Below are 21,094 nucleotides of genomic sequence, written 5' to 3'. Positions count from 1 at the left end.
TATCAGTAAAAAATAAAGATAATGTAGAGAAAGAGCAAGTCTGGAAGGTTAAATTAACATACTGTATGGATGTATCTGTTTTCATTGTACTGTCTGGATGTAGACCTGGGTCTGCAAAATGTCATTTTCCAAAGGCAGACTCCAAATGAGCCAGCAGAATATATGCTTATTATCTAAACATGAAAGCCGTTCAAACAGCTGGAGCCACACACTATTTTTTTTTATGTCATTTAAGTTCCCTGTTGCCACAGTCCATCAGTTACAAGAGTTAAGAAAATGACCATAATCAAAAGTTGACATTCCATTAAGCATGAAATCCAGAGCTATCGGGAGTTTAATGAAAAGGGAGTTCAGCTTCTCTGTTGCTGAGGATCTATATATAAATATTCTGAATTGAATGGCGTCTTGGCAGGTCGAATGTCTATTGTCATAAAAGTAGTAACTGTATGCCTAAAACGTCATCATTGCTCTGGTGTTTGCATAATTACGAATGCATGATATTCTACTTAGAAATTCGATGAGGAGTGTGAGATCATTCAGACTTTTTCGCTATTTTATCCACTGCTGAATCAAAAATGTGTCCCTGTGGGAAATTTAGAGCATTAATTCTGAAATATATCAGGGGTGAGAACAGCTGTTGGCAAGGTGTAGGTGAATGCAAGACTTCTTTCCTAAACAAACAACAGAAAAACGTACAGGAGCACTGTGAACTCTCTCCCAGTATTGAAGGACTTCAAGTGAGCCTTGACAAGTCTGGCCAAAGAGCCAGTGTGTTCAAGGACTGCGTTGATTCATTACAAAGAGATTAAATCATCTCAGTTAAGTCAGATTTTTTTTTGTCTGCCATTGATGAGTTATGTTGGATTCAGACAAGGAGAATTCAGGCCAGTGACATGAAATAAGATATATAGGCCTATATACACATTGTCACGGGGTAGGTGCAGGCAGACAGACAAGCAGAGTCCAAAAAGCTCCAATATAAGGGTTTAATCACAAATAAACTGAAGACAGGCAGGCAGAACACAGCGTAACATTAACAACGATCGACAAAGACTGAAGGAAACTGAGGGAACTAAATACACAGGGGAATCAAACATAACAAGGTGGAAAACAGGTGTAACAGATTAACAGGACGCTGAACGGGAGGCTGATGAGGGAGTGAGTTCAGGTGTGGAGACGAGAGGATCCTGGGAAGTGTAGTGCTGGAGACGCAGACAGGATGGTGCAGACGAAGACTGTGACAGAACTCCCCCCTCCCGGGAGGCGTGACCTCACGCCGCATAACAGAGGAAGGAGGGGGGAAGAACTGGGGCCTGGGCGGGGCGTGGCCAGGGCGGAGCAGGCTGAGGGCGTGGCCAGGGCGGAGCAGGCTGAGGGCGTGGCCAGGGCGGAGCAGGCTGAGGGCGTGGCCAGGGCGGAGCAGGCTGAGGGCGTGGCCAGGGCGGAGCAGGCTGAGGGCGTCCCCAGGGCGGAGCAGGCTGAGGGCGTCCCCAGGGCAAAGCAGGCTGAGGGCGTGGCCAGGGCGGAGCAGGCTGAGGGCGTGGCCAGGGCGGAGCAGGCTGAGGGCGAGACCAGGGCGGAGCAGGCTGAGGGTGAGACCAGGGCGGAGCAGGCTGAGGGCGAGACCAGGGCGGAGCGTGATGAGGGCGAGACCAGGGCGGAGCGTGATGAGGGCGAGACCAGGGCGGAGCAGCTGGAGGGAGGACCCCTGGTGGAGCCGATGGAATCGGGGCTGACAACACCAGGGGGCCGACTGACAGGGGCGGAGCAGATGGGAGAGGAGACCAGGGTGAAGCAGAGGGACCGATGACATATGGTGCTGAGGAGGGACCGAGGGACCATGGTGACACCGCAGGCTCAGGTGACGGAAGTGACGACAGGGGCACAGAGGGACACGGTGAGGTCAGAGTGCGTGAGGGCTGACGGGTGACTGGAGGGAGTGAGGAGTCCAACTGAACCGGGGGGGTGACATGACGGGGCGGAGCCAAGGGAAGGAAGTCCAAAGGTGAAGGGAGGATGACGAGGGAGTGCAGGGAGTTCGGAGGGACGAGGGAGCCTGGCCGAGCTGGTGGACTGTGGGACCATGGAGGAGCTGAGGGAGGTAGCAGCCACGGGGGAGCCGATGGGACCGGGGCCCGAGGAAGTGTCCAGATAGAGGAGGTGTGAAGCGAAGGCCGGGGAAACACGGACCAGGCTGGTTTAGGGGAGCTGAAGGGCAGGAGAGAAGAACGGGGACAGATGAGAGGAGGCGGGAGAGGGAGGCAGGGTGGGATCCTGGTCTCGGGCTCTGGCTGGACGGTCTCGGGCTCTGGCTGGACGGTCTCGGGCTCTGGCTCTGGCTGGACGGTCTCGGGCTCTGGCTCTGGCTGGACGGTCTCGGGCTCTGGCTCTGGCTGGACGGTCTCGGGCTCTGGCTCTGGCTGGACGGTCTCGGGCTCTGGCTCTGGCTGGACGGTCTCGGGCTCTGGCTCTGGCTGGACGGTCTCGGGCTCTGGCTCTGGCTGGACGGTCTCGGGCTCTGGCTCTGGCTGGACGGTCTCGGGCTCTGGCTCTGGCTGGACGGTCTCGGGCTCTGGCTCTGGCTGGACGGTATCGGGCGCTGGCTGGACGGTCTGGACGGGGCTGGTCGAAACCAGCGAAGAGGAGAGCCCCGGCTCGGCGGGGCTGGACGGAACCAGTGGAGAGGAAGGCTCGAGCGTTGGAGTGGGGCTGGTGCCGTCATCGATGGTGTAGGGAGATCCGCAGGACACCAGCACCCACTCCACATATGCTGCGAAACTCCCCGGGGGACCGTTCCCGGACAACTGCGCTCTGGTGGCGGTGTTGAGGCCAGCATAAAGAAAGCTGCAGAGGCTGTCGTCCGGGAAGGTTGTGGATGGAATGAGGGAGAGGAAATCCATCAAATGGTCCTCCAGGGACCGGTCCTCCTGCTCCAGGCAGAGAAGTTGAACCGCCACGAAGGAATCCATGTTTTAATCCCAATTTGGGGGTCGATCGTTCTGTCACGGGGTAGGTGCAGGCAGACAGACAAGCAGAGTCCAAAAAGCTCCAATATAAGGGTTTAATCACAAATAAACTGAAGACAGGCAGGCAGAACACAGCGTAACATTAACAACGATCGACAAAGACTGAAGGAAACTGAGGGAACTAAATACACAGGGGAATCAAACATAACAAGGTGGAAAACAGGTGTAACAGATTAACAGGACGCTGAACGGGAGGCTGATGAGGGAGTGAGTTCAGGTGTGGAGACGAGAGGATCCTGGGAAGTGTAGTGCTGGAGACGCAGACAGGATGGTGCAGACGAAGACTGTGACACACATATGTTATGTAGTTTCATTATTTATTTTATTTATGTTAGTAGTTGTGTTCTATATATGAATTTTTTGAAAATACATTAAAATCGAATTGATACATACATAATAATGCATTTGTAATAGTGTAAAGTAGATAAAATTTTACATATCTCTTTAATAATCATGTTTTCTAATGTCTTTTTTAATATGCATTTTGATATAGTTTTTGGGGCATAAAATATCAGGGTAATGTAACTATCCTGCCATCATAATGAAGAAAATGTTTTTTTTTTTTATAAATAAATAAAATAAAATACATTTTTATTTATTCAATATTTTTGTCCTTGAGGTCAGTAAGTCTCTTAAAATATTAGAAAAGTTGATTTTGTGACAAAGCAAGGTTAGTTCAGGTTTTAAATTAATATGTGACCCCGCAAAAAAAAAAAAAAAAAAAAAAAAAAAAACACAAAACAAACAAAAATAAACAAAACAAAACAACGTTGATAGTTATAGATCAATAATTCATGATATTTATTTAAAGAATCCTTTTACATTGAAAACTGTATTTTCCAAATTTCTTTTAAACAACATGTCCAGTTTTTTATCATGAACTTTCTAATATGATGTCCACAATAGTTTGAGCCCACCAAAGCAGTTTGCTCATCTCTAATGAGCAGGTTGTTGCACAAATGACTAGTTTCACTTGTAATGTATGTCATTCTCATGAGTTTATGTTGGCCATGGATACAGAACGTTAACGTCTAATTTGACTAACTCTATGATCGCTGCTTGCCTAGGAATGCCATATAGAACTATAACTTAAAAGACATCCCGGAATGAAAATATACTGTATCTTCCTTAATGTGTTTGTTCAACTGACCACAGACATAGCTTGCAAATATTTCGAAGACCATCAACCCACAGGTTTGTTTGCGAGATGAGCACTGGTGGATGATGACTTCGAGGGAAGAAAGCTCACGTGGGGTCAAACAAGATGGCTGAATATTTTCATATTCAACTTCTATGCGATTTGGTTCTTTCCTCTTACTCTGTGAAACTCGTTTGCTGTGAAAAGCAATACTGGGCCAAACATGAGGTGAATTGGCATTTCATGCGTTATCAGAATGGCAGGAATTTCACTCCTGAATCACATCGAGAAGGCCAGTGTAGCGATTGCATACTATGATTTCTTGAGATGCACCCGCAGGGACCATCATGTCTGTTTATGCGGCTGGCAGACGTTGACTTCTAGTCTCTCTTGAGTGGGCACCAGACAGATTCTTCATTTTCACTACAGTAATATGGCTTTACCTTCTGGGGATGCTCAGGCCAGAGCAGAGACTGGATCTGTGTTTTGGAATGGGTGCGAGTGGCGGGAGCCACAGCTTGAAATCAATACAGCATTACCCCATCATCCTCATACTTGCGTCCCAGTGATGGAAACAGCAGATGCCTGTTGGAATAATGGGCCACTTCATGGCCCAGACAGTCCATTTACATGTCCGCCTACAAACAAGGACTTCACTGAAGTTGTTCATGTACCACTCAACCAGCCATGTCTGCAGTCTTTTATATTGGGCGCAAGATAAAAGAGAAAATATTTGAGCAGGGATCATAAGTGATGGAAATGTGTACTGGTGATTTAGATAAGCTTGTGTTTATATTGAATGAATTTTAAAGTGAATGCTGACTGCTGCTTTATTGCTTTTTTCATTGTTGATGAATTGGTTAGTGATAAACTGCTGGTGTGTGTATGTGTGTTGAACAGGGCCTGTCGGAGTTGGTGTGAACGAGTTAAAGAGAAGACTTCTACTCTCTGACCCAGAACACTTCAGTGTAACTGTGCCATGTGAGTTCATATAACATTTGTGCAATAAATCAACCAGATAGCATGTATCTCTTTCAAAACAACCAATAAGACCTGTGTGTGTAAACCTCTTTAGAGCTGCTTTAAGTGTAGTTCAATTTTGGGGAAACCGTTACCAGCCAAACTATAAGCATAGTTTAATCATTATCGAGAGAATGAGACAGACCACTCAAAGAAAAATTAATGGGAATAATTTAGAGGGAATAAAAAAATGCATAGCCCGCTTGTTGACTCTCAACTTGTGCATTAGCTGGACCAGCCTGAAAATTGCAGCTTATGTTTTGTGCTAAAGAAGCACATTATGACATCATTGTTGTTAGATTTTAAAGGATTAGTTCACTTTTGAAAAAACTTTTGCTGATAATTTACTCACCCCCATGTCATCCAAGATGTCCATGTCTTTCTTTCCTCAGTCGAAAAGAAATTAAGGTTTTTGATGAAAACATTCCAGGATTTTTCTCCTTATAATGGACTTCAATGGGAACCAGGTCCAACCGAGGTCCAAACGACAGTTAATAACAGTTTCAGATGCAGCTTCAAATGTCTTTAAACGACACCAAACGATGAATAAGGGTCTTATCATGCGAAACGATCGGTTATTTCAAAGCTTATTCCAAAAATTTAACTTTTCTAAGGACAAATGCTAGCCTTTCTCCATTCTGTGAGGCGCGTTTGCAACGTCGCGTAATACGTAATTACGTTCAAAAGGTCACGGGCGACGTAGCCAGAAGTACAGAGTCAGAGTGTTTACAAGTTGAACGCATAGGTGGAACGTGCAAACTAACTCAAACGCCATTTACAAAAAAGGAATTAAAAGGTAAAACAACGATGTCGGACGATTTTGATTCTGTACTTTCGGCTACGTCGCCCGTGACCTTTTGAACGTAATTACGTATTACGTGACGTTGCAAACGCGCCTCACAATATATTACAAGGCTAGCATTTGTCCTTAGAAAAGTTACATTTTTGGAATAAGCTTTGAAATAACCGATCGTTTCGCATGATAAGACCCTTATTCATCGTTTGGTGTCGTTTAAAGACATTTGAAGCTGCATCTGAAACTGTTATTAACTCGTCGTTTGGACCTCGGTTGGACCTGGTTCCCATTGAAGTCCATTATAAGGAGAAACATCCTGGAATGTTTTCATCAAAAACCTTAATTTCTTATCGACTGAGGAAAGAAAGACATGGACATCTTGGATGACATGGGGGTGAGTAATTTATCAGCAAAAGTTTTTTCAAAAGTGAACTAATCCTTTAATGCTGATAGGAAACATTAGTTTTTAGTAAGCTCAGTTTCATCAAGTGGCAGCTGTTAAGCCCTGGAGAAAGACTGCAAAATAGATACTGGCTCCATCCCAGTTGGAACCCTGCAGTTTTCCTACGAGTCCACACTTCTGTGACGTAACACCGCTTTGACTGTCGGGAAGAAGTCTTGTGCGGAGCTCGCACCAGCGCATCGAGGGCGCATATCGACCACGAAGGGGGCACTCGTGAGCATCCTTCTGAAACCTAAAATGACAATTGGGACACCCTACTGTCTGTCACGGATCATGACGGATGGAACAGGAGTCAGACAGGTGGTAGGTAAGTTGGTAAGTTGCAACTTCCGGGTAAGTTGCAGGTAAGTAACGTGATAGTCTGTGGTGTCATGTAGAGACGAGACCAGACAATGTGTGTGTGAAGAGGAGTTTGAATATAGAGGGAGGTGAACTAAAGAGGTGCAGATGATGGTGATTAAAACTCAGGGGACTGTAAACAAGTGGGAGGAGTGAGTGAACGAGTGGTAGGAGTGAGTGAAGCTGGTTGGAATCCTGACACCTACGGTCTTGTGGACTTCACAAAAGAATACAAGACTATGGGCCTATTATACGAGCCTGTTCTCATCCCAAGGCGACGCTGTTGCCAATGCGGATACATCCAACTCACATGGCACCCTTTAGGCCGTGTGTCCACCAAAGCGTTTTTCCACGCGCCTGGCGTATGTTTTCAATTGTTTTCAATGGGAGCGCCTCGTTTTTTAAACGCCATGAGCGTACCGAGGCGCTGAGCGTTTTTACTGGTTGCTGGGAGTTAAAAAATTTTCAACTTTGGATAAAACGCAGCGCATATCACTGTCACTTTTTACTCTGCCGTCCAATCACAGTGGAGGAGGGGCGTGACTAATACCACACCGACCAACTGTCACAACATTCAAACTGCTGCGGATATTCTGTATCATAGCAACGAAACGTCTCAACGAAAAAAAAGGTTGCGCTGCCAAAACGCTCTCAAGCGCCCAAAGCACGGTGTCTTCAGCAGAGCGTCTAGCGTTTCAGCTGGCTAAAAACGCTTTGGTTGACACACGGCCTTAGCTTCAATATGAGACGCAGATATACATGGGCGAGAAGGCACCTCCTAGTAGTCTAACCCTAAACCTACCCATAACCGAAGCGTGTTATATTGACGCTAAAAGGTGCCATGTGCGTTGGATGTATACGCATTGTCAAAAGCGTCACTATATGACGCCCTAGGATGAGAATGCGTTGATTATACACCCGTCACAATGCAGCACCACGCACGGCGCAAGTGTTTTCTGCTAGTTTCAGCCTGACGCAGTTATCATTTTATGTCCTGCGCCACGTTGTTTTAACAGCAACTGAATAGCTTGTTTTCACGTGACGTCACGCCACTGTGTTGCCATGGCACGAAACGCAGATGGAGGGCAGGAAGTGATTTTCTATATTTAGGAAGCACTATAACACACTCAAAATGCCAATGTTTTGGGTGGAAAATACAAAAATTGACAGAAAAACACCGGGAAAAATGCCTTGCAAACCTACGTCTGCGGTCGGGAGGAGCCGAATGGGAAAATGCCTGTGTGTGTGTGTGTGTGTGCAGTGATCACTTTGTCAAATGTGAGTATACATTATTTATGTGGCTTATAATTACATTACATTATTCAGGTGTTTAAATACACTTATGTGGCTGTTTGTGTAACGTACCAGTTTCCGAACTTTGCAAAGTCAAAGTATGTCTGTAAGACGAGTTAGTTGCTGAAATCTACAGCCTCGATGGCAGGCAAATCTCTCAATTCAGTTGAAAATCGGTCCTCTTCATAACGTAATGATCACATTCAACATATGTTTCGATTTTCTGTTGATATATTTCTCTTGTAATAGCGTCCAAAGTATTACAGTATGGATTTTCCTCCACCTCGTCCATTGCGCTCTTCACTCCTTGCCCTCCATCTGCATTCCGCGCGTCAACACAATCATGTGACTGCAAACCACCTATTGAGGCAACTGAAATTAACTGACGTTAAACTAGCAAAAGGGGATTCGGATGCTTAGACCATGCTCTTAGATCGGTAAAATGAGGCCCTATAAGTACACATGAAATGTGTCATTTGGAACAGGGCCACTGTTGCTGCCCTCAGTTTTGTGCTTTGGAGTAAAATGTTGGTTTTGTTTACAAAGCACCAACACAGAAAAGCATTGGCGTCCATTCGGCCCAGATGCAAAGGTTCGAAAGAACAGTTACTGCTGGAGGTGAGCAGAAATGAGATGCACAAATCTCTCTGCCTGCACTGTTAAAGTCTTGTCATGAAAGTGACTGAGCACAAACTTAACTTCACAAAATCGTACGTCATCTAAGGTTTACGTTCACATAAACCGTACCTCAGAACACCATTTTAGGGGGCTTTCACACTGGCAGTTTAGTTCGAAGTAGAGCATGGAATCTTGTAAAATTTGCAATGTGAAAGCTGTCACAGTGTGTGCAGTCAGAGCAGCAAATGATTAGCTTACAATCAGCGGTCTCCTAAAAAGATATTACCATTTATTCTGCTGCCAAAAAGAACTAGTTTGCAAGGACCCTCGTTTGTCTACATACCTGTTGGACACCAATTGCGCTTTTCCTTTTCCAGTACCAGCTCAGCTCGACTCGCCTCGGCTCGGCTCGCTTTTCGTTCCGTTTTCCATTGCAGACAGTACCGCCACAAATAGTACCTGGTCGTCATAGCGACGCCTTACGTTCCTCGTTGCCCCATCAATCTCTCGCAGGATCCTCTCTTTGGCAACCAAACAAAGGAAAGTCTACACCCCTCGTTTGACCACGGCATATTCTTCCGAGTTGCCATAATAATAGTAGTAAGTTTAGTAACTATCTCTGGCCAAACAATTTTAAAAATAGTGCGGTTATTCTGGATACTCAATCTGGCGCATGTAATGATGACGCAGTGAATGGTGACAATTCTCTCTGACCAATCAGCAGTCGGCATTGTTTTCACGTGACATTTTAGTACCGGCTAAGCTCTCCTTAGCTCGCTCAGAACCTCGCCGGAGGTGATACTAAAAAAAGTACCCGAAATCAGGAACAGGTACAACTTTTACGCAGTGGAAAACCAAACAAAGGCGAGCCGAGTCAAGTTTAGCTGGTACTGTGTAGTGGAAAAGCGCCTTCAGGGAGTTTTCACACTAGGCACGTTTGCTGTGATTTGATACTGAGTGTGAATGTACCAGGACTGTCTGTTTCTTGCAAATGGACTGCATGTCCACTCTTACTTATATCCAAGGTAAGGTGCATGTCCATGTTACTTCCGAACAATTGCGGACCCAAGTTCACATTCATGTAAACTGCACCAGTTACTTTGCCACCGAAATCAGACCACCATCTAAACCTAGTCTCGGGTGCAGGTACTTATAATGATATCATTATAATATCAATAATTAATAATGAGTTTATCAAATGTTTATTTAATAGGTAAATCATTCATTTACAAGGATATCAATTCAGGTACACTGAATGGCACATATTACGCTGCCTCTAAGTGAGCAAACAGACAAAGAAGAATCAAGAACAGCCCTGTTTCTTAAAAGCAAAACCATTGCCTTGATTCCACACTCTTGTAAATGTTCATGAAAAATCTGTAGGCAGACCATCAAAATTTTCCACACTGAGGCCTAAAGCTGTGTCAGACTGCCAGAGTGGAGAAGAGAACAGAACCAGTTTTTCACTGCCACTCTGGGTGTCCAAGAGCGATGTGGACAGGGGGCGATAAAGCGATGAAAGAACAGGATAATCACGGCCACCAACAGCTAGACTGTCAATGCAGTGATCGAGGGAGCGATGTGACTTTTTCTCCTTATTCTGGAAAATGGCCATCTTTCTGCCTAAGGTTGGCGCTCGTCATGCCTGTTTCTCCCCGCTGGAAGCTCAAACTAGCAGCTTTCCACATTTCTGACTGTGCTCCAAGCTACCGAACTGTAGCAAAACAGGGTTAGGGTCTAACTTTGACACGTACATTTATTTGATTTATGACACTTGAGTAGTGAGTGCCAAAATCGATCGTCAAGATGGTGGCATCAATATGATGACATAGCTAATGACAACCACAACAGCTGTGATCATCAGAGGAATAAAAGGTTTTAACAGACTCCTGCTGCCCCCTAAATGTGTAAATGAAGCGTGTACTACAAAACTGGCTCACTGAAATGGGCTTGTATTCGCTTTTTCATGACTGGAAACAGTGTTTTGTTGATGGGCTTCATAAACAGAAAGTTGTAGTTTGATTTGCACATACACAAATCCCGACTTCTTGTCCCCCAGTGGCAGTAAAAGTTTATTGTTTATTTTGGAATATGCACAGGACGCGTGGACAATTAGAGTTAGGGTGTGTGATGAGCTCCTCAGGCCTTGTTAAGCTCACCTCTGAGCATATTTTCTGTGTGACTCAGTCTAGTTTAATAAGGGTCTTATTACCTAACCCCTGCTCAGTTTTGGACACATGCTACCAGAGATAGTTCTGCCTCCCTTGTGAAATAGAAGTGCGCTTAATTGTATTAAATGTGCACTTGCTGTGTACTTCAAAACTTAAATGTGTGAATGTTTTGTCTAAAAAATATACTTGGCGATATAATATATTTACGTTTTTTCTGTGTTGACTAACATACTAAAACAAATGTAAAGTACTTGATTGTAAATTTAACTGTAGTGTGTTATTACTGTGTTTTAAAGCACTTAATTGCAACTGCATCTTTACAAGTTGGGAATGTTTACAAGTTTCAATATACATACAAGTTTCAATAGACATGACATTAATGTAGAATTTAGTATACCATTAAAGCAGTCAATATGTCAGTACATTTTACAGTACACTTATTTTAAAGACAAAAGAAATAATTGAAATTACATATAAAGATGTACTTAAGTCCTACTGAAGTGGGTCAAACAAATTGTGTTTAGTATAAATTTGAACATTATAAAACCTTCTAATTTAGTTATAAATAATGTGCAATTAAGTGTCAAAAACATTACAGTAATCGTTTTAAACATATGCTAAAGTGTACCTCTTTTTCACAAAGGTCTTCACCATGATTTCTTTGTCAATTATCTCTCTAAAAATAAACGTAAAAATATGCAAGTGTGATCGGTTCTACTAGACCTGCTCCAAGCGGGTTTTGAACCGGGGTCTCTGGTGTGGGAGGTGGGTGCTAACAACGCTTGAGACCACAGGCTGTAGTGTCAGTCGCTAGTGTGCCTCTTGTTGCAAGGGGAGTGAGGTTTACACGCACAGCTCTTCCTGGCCTACGTCTGTTACACAAGTGTACATGTAAACTGTTTTTACACTTATTTTCTGTTTGGGGTCTCAGAGACCCCAAAGCAATTTTAAGAACTCAACAATTGAATTGACTTTGAAGTATCAGTGGTATGATGTGTTGTCCTAATTTCATGAGATTTAGTTGATAAGATACTTTAATCGTCCATTATGAAAAATATTATAGTGTATTACTTATCTTTGAGGTCTCAGGCACACCATATATAAAAGATAAACAAATGCAATGAACTACACATGCTATGATACTGTGTCTTTATTGCATTTTTTTTTCTGGGATCAAATGGACCCTAAACAGAAATAATGTTACTAGACTGGATCACAAACAATATGGATAAACCAATAAAGATATCTGACAAGTAGTTTCGAGGTCAGAGAGAGCTTTAAAAAATATTTTGAAGGAAAAATCAAATGTTAGTTTCAACATTACTTTTATTTTTACATGCATATCAGGGTCTCTGGGATCTAAAAATGAGTCTGAAGATCCTGTTTATCTGCTGGTTTGGTTTAATTTGATTTGGATTACATTAAGACACTTGATTATTTCCAGACTTTCTTTAAATTTCAACAGATACCACTCGGGAGCAGAAAAAGCAAGAGAGAGAAGGGGTGGAGTACCATTTTGTCTCCAAACACACTTTTGAAAAAGATATCCTCAACCACAAGTAAGCTAAACACTCATGAATGGTACCCAGCCCATGTTGTAGTTTATTCTAGAGGCTGGTTTTGGGTTGTGTTGTTTTACTTTGCTAAACCAATTTTGTCTATTGGGCAATAATCTGAAATAAAATATTTTAAAATCAAACAACACTTCTAGTAATCTACGTAATCTACCACTTTACCTGGTTGTTTTTATCCCAAACAAGATTAAATAGTGGATTTATAAGAAGCCAACTGCATTATTCCTGTATTTAAAGATGCTCCTGGAATTTAAATCACACATGTAATCCTTGTTAATGCTTATAACGCAGATCACAACCATTGACAGGAAATACTCCCTTTCTCCAATTTTCACTCAAAAACGAGAGGAAATCTCAAAAGCATGTGTCCGTGAACAGTGTCACATTATATTAAAGTTGGGAGATATTTTAAGAGCCTTCTGTGGTTTGAAATGACTTTTTGTCTTGTTAGTTGGACATAGGGAAAGAAGCAAGTGAGACAGGAATGACAGAGAGCAGACAGCCCAACTTTCCAGAGAGGTGCACTAGAGAGAGGAAAAGCGGGCTGCTTTTTGCATCACTCCTCTGAATTACCATCATCTTTGATTATCATACAATTGCCTTATATTAAAGCCAAAGGCAAAAGCCCAACGTTACTACCAGAACTCAAGCAGTAGGAACCTCTACTTCAGTAGAAACCAATCTACTACACAAATGAGTAACACTTTTGAATACTGGAGAAAGGTGGTGAAGATTCTCGGGCCCACCTTTTCCTATCTACGGCCCTGCTAATCACACTTTTTCATACCTCCCAAAAAGTAAAGAAACAGAGTACAATTCTATAATTAATGTGAAGCTAATCAATAACTAATGCCGGCAAATTAACATTTCAACACTTTTAACAATTGGTAATAGCAGACAAGCTGGGGAAACTGTTAATAAATAGTACATTTTATCAGTCATCTTACAACTATGGATCATTTTAACTCTTTCCCAGCCATTGACATGCTTTTCCATCATTTACACTTCCCCGCTATTGACAAGTTCTTACAATAATTCATGTTGGAACAATTCTTGAATCACTAGACTAGAGAGTCATGGAGAAGATTGGAATATTTTGAGTCATCAGCCATACCTCAAATGCCCTGATAAAAATCTTATACAGTGATTTATTTATTTAACGTACCCTGTGGAAATATACTGTATGGTTCTATATAGTACTGTATGTCTAAAGTGAAGATCATTGTAAGCCACAAGTAAGGACTCGATTATGACTTGGCTCTTGACTTCCGGATACTGTTCCAATTTAATAATTCCTTCTGAGGGATTTGATAATACTTGAGTTATTACTAGTACTTTACTATTATCTACACTTTAGAATTAAATGCATTATGCGGAATTTGTATTGTTACTTGATTTGCATAATATCCTTTAGTGATTCAGGAGTGAAGCAACTTGCAGCAGTACAAATATGGCGCTATCAGTAGCCATAATTAATTCTTAGTGAATTCTCCTCTCCAATTCTAATTCACTTTATAGGATTAGAAGCACAACTGACTTTCGAAAAGAAACAGGCACAAAATGATTTACTGTCTCATTTCTTATGCAAATATGACACACTTATTGAAAGCATTGCATTTTAATTTTGGATCATTCTTTGAAGAACATCCCTCAAAAGTTTGTTGCTTTTATTTACATTTGTGTTACAAACCAAAATCTGGAAGGATGATCTGCTGAAATATGTTATAATTTACTCTGAGTGGATCATATTGCACTGATTATATTGGAAAGAATCATGCTAATAGTGTGTAACAGCAAACTGGAAAACATCACCTGGAGATTTATGTTTGCATGCTCCAAATTGTCATTTATTTTCTAATGATTTATGGTCATCTTATTATTTATCAGATATTTTCATAGCATGTTATTAAAAACAGTCATGTAAAACAGTTTAAATTATTAGAGCTTATAAAAATGTCTATATTCCCCATATTTCATGCTCTCTGAAATTTTTTCACCTAGATTTTTGGAGTATGGTGAACATAAAGGGAACTACTATGGTACGAGTCTGGATTCGGTGCGCAGGGTCATAGCGGAGAGCAAGGTGTGCCTGTTGGATGTGGAACCACACGTGAGTCAAAGATCATTCATTAATGCCAGGGTGTGTGAGCACTGGATAAGGGATCTGCGCCCGTTGGTCTTTGACAACAGCGTCCCCTTTCACAACATATTTTGTAATAGATTTTATTTCATATTATTAAAGAACCACACATGCAGTATATGATACAAATACCGCAATTTGTGCCTCTCTCCAGAAGCACAAGCGAAAGAGGAAAAGAGAGAAACGGGGATAAACAGAGTGAGCGAGAGCCAGGGAGTCCTATATTACATGTCATATTTGTTGACTTTGGAGCACGGACTCAAGGGCAGGAATTATGTCATTTTGGACGGGGAGCTTCTGTCAGCTCTACTCCAGTTGGTACATTTCCTGTGGTCTGATTATTTTTCATCAGCTTGTAACATTTATAGAAACATTCTCACTGTATTAACGAACCTACTATGTGAGCACATGGCTGATGCTGTGTCTAGTGTTTCATACCATAGAAAATTGGTTTGAAATGAAACAGTTACAATATAACATGGACACATTCACACCAGGCAACGATCTGTTTTATTTTGAAGAATAGGTCTCACATGTTGCCATTTAGCTCACTGTCATTTGTTCACTGTTTTTTTCTCCATTCTCTAACAGACCATAGCAGCCTTATATTCCTCTGAGTTTAAACCTTATGTTGTATTTGTGAAGCCTCCACCAATCGAGCGCTTGAGACTGAGCCGAAGAAAAGCAAAGGTTCTGTCAAGTCAGAATGAGCAAACAGTCACAAAAATCTTTACGGTAAGAGATATAATGATTGTAGTTTCTTGTCTTCTCTAGTACCACCTTGGGTGTGCATTATTTTTCACATAATTCAATAGCCCGGCAATATTCCTTACTTAATATAATGTGGAATCCAGTGTTGGGGTAGCTACTCTGAAACTGTAGTTTGACAAGCTACAAAGCTACTCTTAAGTTAAAGTAGTTAAACTAGCTATCAAAAAGTAGCTAGCTACATTGAAACTACTTTTGCTTTTTGAACAACGTATATAATAAATAACTGAATAAGTGTCTGAGGAATTTTTTAAGTAAAATGTTTAGTGTTTAAAACAATGCAATACAATTGTGATTTCAAAGAGTATCGTTTTATTGCACACAACACTCAAATATCTCAGACCGTTTGTCAAAAGTGCAAAATTGCAACAAATAGCCTACAACATTGCAAGAACAAAATATAGATCCAACGTAAATTGCATGTAGAACATTTTCTCAAAAATACAGATTGAACTTGGACAAATAAGGCCATGGGTAATTAACATTGGTTGTTTCTCCATCCTCCAAATCTGCCGTCTTGCTATTTAATCATAATATGGGTGTGTCAACCCATATGAACAACCGGTGGTGGTAATGGCAAAAAATTAGTTAATAATCTAACAAGAAGAAGAATATCCTTGCATCGCGTTGATTCGTGTAGGCTCGACGAACGCAATGTAGCTTTTGCTAGCGCTACACCGCTACTTGGTGCAAAAAGTTGTTAGCTATTGGAAAAGCTACATTGTTTAAAAAGCAACTGAGCTACTGCCAAGCTACTGAAAAATTTAGTTAAAGGAGAACTCCGGCGCAAAATGAACCTTTGGTCTAATAAAACATCGGTACCTAGTCAACCGTTCTCTGAGATTTGTTTTCATGATAATCGAATGTAAAGAGTTTTATCTCTGAAAACTGTTTAGCGTATAATGCTAGTAATGGGGGCATTTCCATACAAAGAAATCGCTAGTTTATACCACTAACAAGGCTCAAAATAGCCCCACACTAACACAGTAACATAATGAGGGTCCATACATGCAAAACGAAGCATTGAAAACTTTGTAAGTGTACGTTTAATAAGAAGATACTTTATAAAGACAGTTCACTTCGTTTATACAGACAGAAGCCATCTTAGAAAATAGTCTCGATAAGTTGATCCCCGAACGCCGTTCATACAGTTCAGAAGTTCACTGAACTTCACACAGTTCACCTCACTTGGCACGTCGTTAGTGGTTTGACTTGTCGTGACTTTTCCAAGATGGCGCCGCCTGTATACACGAAGTAAAGTGTCTTTATGAAGAGTCTTCTTATTAAACGGTCTGTATACTTACAAAGTTCTCAGTGCTTCGTTTTGCATGTATGGACCCTCATTATGTTACTGTGTTAGTGTGGGGCTATTTTGAGCCTTGTTAGTGGTATTAACTAGCGATTTCTTTTTACAAAGTTAATGCCCCCATATACTAGCGTTATACGCTAAACAGTTTTTAGAGATAAAACTCTTTACATTCGATTATCATGAAAACAAATCTGACTAGGTAGGCCTACCGATGTTTTATTAGTCCAAAGGTTCATTTTGCGCCGGAGTTCTCCTTTAAGTTAGTACCGTCGCTACTTGTAGTAAAATACTCCCCAACACTGGTGGAATCAATGTGGGATCAAAAATGGAATGGGAGAATTCTCAATGCATGACCTTCCTAAAGCAGTTCAGTTCACAGCTGAGATGAACAAGCTCTGACCTGACCCATCGTCTTGACCGTACATCAGCTTCTCTGGCATTTAATGCACCTCTTTGGAAAGAGTCCCTTTTAAAAACCTCTCAAGGGTGGGCTGCAGGTGTGCCCCATGAGTACACACAGGTTTTTCTTCTTACGCTCCCAACGGTCTGAGGGTCTTTCAGGCTTGGGGCAGAAGGTTTGCTGGTAACCCCACTGAGACCCATCTGTGTCATGCTGTGAGTGTGAGCACCTAAGTCTACCCCAGAGTCTTATAAAAGACTTGGGTCATCTCTCTCACACCTGGATGTTGTTTTGCAAACTACCAAGCTCCTGGGTGCAAATGTGTTGCTCATCTTTCCATATTAACCTACACACGTGTCCTGTGTGACTGCACTGAGCACTGACCTTAACAAGACACATTTGGACATCACTAGTTTTTATGATTTAGTAGAATGATTCGTCGTTACTGTCTTCTTTACTTTTTTTTACTCCAATCCAAGCCAGTTCAGTCTGACGCATAATGTCACATCGTTTTTATAATTCATAAACCACAAAGTGAAATACCTTTTGAGGTACGGAAAGACATTTATAGACAAGAAGTGTTCTTTTGGACCATCTGGAGCTTTGGGTTCTGTGTAAAAATGTATTTTCACTGTTAAAAATAGTGGACAATGTCATAGCTGAGGAAGAACATTTCTCATACTGACCATTGACCTGAATGAATTTAACAGGAACACTTAAATACACTGAACTGTATGAGTAACTTCACTGTCATGGCTATTTTTCTAAATGCTTCAAGATGACTATATACGTAAGAGAACATAAATTAAAGCTTAAACTTAAGGAATTCCTTTCACTAGGCTGACAGAAACAATGGAAACACTCAAAAGCATGGCATCTCACGTAAATGCACCATAGCCCTGTGGAGTCTAACCCTTCTGCCATACATTCTGCAAATGTCACTCATGTTGGTGATGTAAAAAAACCATCAGCATTAGATTTGTTTTATTCTGCCTCGTTGATCCCTATGTTGTTTTAAACCCACATCAGATGACGTGCTTTCTACTGATTTGGTTGTGGGCGTATTAGATATTGGGTTGGACTTAAAAAAAAAAAAATCTGTGAAATTTACAGTAAAATAATGGAAGTTGTGGTTGCCAGATCTTTACCATAAAAACTATGGTACCAGCATTTCAAATTTTACGGACTGACCTTAAAATTTTACAGTAAAATTAAAATATACTTTTTACTGTAAAATTTTACAGTAAAAAGTAAAATATACGTTTTACTGAAAAATTTTACAGTATTATTTTTTTTGTGTAATGTGCCCAAGCCATTGACATTCAACACAAAACATGTAAATAACTAAAAAGAAAAAACTAAGAGCAAAAAGCTTTTTCAATGAAAAAAACGGGAATTTCAATTTTACGTTTTTTAACTGTAAATCATAAGATGATTTGTTGTTATTCACGCTCAAAAAACAAACAGTATTTTACTGTGAAATTACATGAAATGTCATGTTCAGACTACATGAATTAGCCCAATTTTGGCACAATCCATTTTACATAGGGTGCGGTAGCGATTCGTAAATGACAATCCGCAAGAATCTATCGTTTTATCTCATATAGTGTCATGGTGGACGACAACCAACGCCGAGTCTGTGATGCTTTACAATTTCCTGACAGAAAGACTAGCATGTTTCTTCTTTTTTTCCGGTCCTCCACGATGGGTTTCATCACATATGTGACATTGACCAATAGGAACACAGAAGCTTTCAAAACATGGACAAAGAGAGACGATGGTATTGGTGCTGCTACTAGGAGGAATTGTTTCTTTCTGGGGGGTTTTCCTGATAACAAGACAGCCAGTACAAAACACACTGCTTTGGTAGCCATTGTTTCATTAATGCTCCGAAATTCAGTCGTTAGTTCCGCCTGCTCGATGACATCACGCATGTCATTAAATACGGCAAGTGATGATTGGTCAGGAAGTAACGCATAGTCTGACATGTTTCTCATCCACAATACACCAAAAATTTAGGGGTCAAAATCACATAATCTGACACACTGATTATCCGAACAGACAAAAATATTGTTTAGTCTGAACCTGGCATTAGAACTATCGTTTTTCACCAAATAGGGGAAGGAACTTACTGTTAGCCATTTCATAGGTTTTATCATAGCATTTTCCCATCAAAATTAAGATCATTTTTAAAATCCCATTCATCCCATCCATTTATTCAGATCTTAGACATGCTGAGTGACACAAACAAGTGTTGTTATACTAATAGTGCATTCAAGCCATTTTGGAATTACCGTAATTATGAAATTTCGAGCGCTGACTTGTCATCTCATAATTACGATAATTCCAACATGAATGCACCACATAAATATCAGGCCTTTATACAGTAATATTATACTCATGCACAGCCATTTTCTTCATTATTTTTAGGAGGAGGACTTTCAAGACATGATTTCCAGTGCCCAAGCCATGGAGAATAAATATGTCCACTTGTTTGAGAAAGTGATCATCAATGACGATCTGGCCATGGCATTCACCGAGCTGAGAGACGAACTCACAAAGATAGAAACAGAGACTCGCTGGATCCCAAAAACATGGGCTCATGTCTGAGAAACCAATTCATGTTCACTGAACCACTTAGACTCATAATAACTTTTGACAATGTTTTAGAGATTTTCTGCATATAAAAAATATGGCACACCATATTATTGTAATTATACGCTCATAAGCAGTATGCGCTGGTCAGTCATGAATCAACTCCATTCATAACTTCCTACATAATGGTATACATTATGCTATATTACTGAATGATTTCTATACACAAATTGCTTTGTGCACTGTTGTGGCTTGTGTTTTATGTTTTAATAACTTACAGACGTTGATTTTCCATTAAAAAGATGTGTTCTTAATTTGATTTAAGTGAGGTGGAATAGGACTACAGTTTCTTTTATTTTCGTAACTTGTGACTACAAGATTGAACTCTGGATTAGACCTCTGAAACACATCCAGGTTGCTCTTGTAACAAACACTTCCAATCCAAATTTAGATTTGTTCCTGACATTGAACTCAGCAGTGATTTAAATGACTTGGCATTGTTGAAGAACATTAACGTTTGCAGGTATACAAGACGTATCAATTCTTCTCAAACAATGCATTTTGGAAAGGAGAGTTGAGTTGGAAGTTAAGAGGAAGACGTTTGCTCAAGGTGACCTTAGTTGTTCCAGTGGAAGCCAGAAGAGGAAGAGGATGTTGATTTTTTACCAGCACTCAGTATATTAAAGCAGAATTAAAGAGTAACGGGAGAGTTCCTGGAGTTTCCTTGGATGGCTGCCCGGTCAGCATGAGGGACACCCATACATGCCTTTATACCTTCCAGTGAATGAATGAATGAATGAAAGGAAGAGCAGACTAAAGATGCAGTGTGGCATGTCAAAATCATGTGACAGATTATGATTTGAGGCATTCAGTATTTCAACTGCTTAAAGCCTTTCACTCATACTTTCATATGTGAAACCGTTTGTGGTTCAGTTCATATGGTAGTAATGGTACATATTAACCACACATTAACCAAACTCGCTCATATAATTTGGTTCTTACTCCTGTAAATATCAGGCAGTCACTTCGGTTGTAGAATGCAGTTGTCACTCTCTGCGTCAATGTAATTTACCGCTGCAAACAGAACTCGTAAAAAAATGTTGTAATTTTTTTTTACATACGACTTTAAAAAAAAAAAAACCCCGAACCAGTTACATTATTTGGTATAATGATTTGTGAAGCCTGTGATAAATTATGATGTTGACATGATCTGATCTAAACACTGACACCTAAACACACATGCATGGATGAATATTATCACATGGTGTGGTTTAAAGTATTAAGCAACTCCTTGTTGCATATACGTCTTTCAGTTGGTTGGCACAAGTGTACAATTTCTTTAGACAGTAATGTGACAGAATTCCAGCTGATTTGGATCATTTGATAGACACTGCAAGGCCATATTTCTGCATCGTCACCAGAGTCGTACGTTTACATGACAACG

General features: G+C 41.1%; 1 protein-coding gene across 1 annotated transcript in view; it reads left to right on the top strand.

Annotated features, from left to right (window-relative positions):
• The window catches only part of mpp7b (MAGUK p55 scaffold protein 7b), an 89,965-nt gene extending 69,924 nt beyond the window's left edge, over window positions 1–20,041 (top strand). The window contains exons 12-16 of the mRNA XM_089131008.1: window positions 5,065–5,145; window positions 12,330–12,423; window positions 14,440–14,548; window positions 15,170–15,313; window positions 19,486–20,041. Coding sequence (XP_088987134.1) covers window positions 5,065–5,145; window positions 12,330–12,423; window positions 14,440–14,548; window positions 15,170–15,313; window positions 19,486–19,665 — 608 coding nt within the window. The 3' untranslated portion in view covers window positions 19,666–20,041. The remainder of the gene's footprint in view (window positions 1–5,064; window positions 5,146–12,329; window positions 12,424–14,439; window positions 14,549–15,169; window positions 15,314–19,485) is intronic.
• Window positions 20,042–21,094: the final 1,053 nt, after the last annotated feature.

Source organism: Pimephales promelas, chromosome 5 (genome assembly GCF_988280905.1).
Source record: "Pimephales promelas chromosome 5, fPimPro1.hap1.1, whole genome shotgun sequence".
Taxonomy (NCBI): Eukaryota; Metazoa; Chordata; class Actinopteri; order Cypriniformes; family Leuciscidae; genus Pimephales; species Pimephales promelas.
The sequence above is the reverse complement of the archived record's forward strand: the minus strand, read 5'-3'. Positions and strand labels throughout refer to the sequence as shown.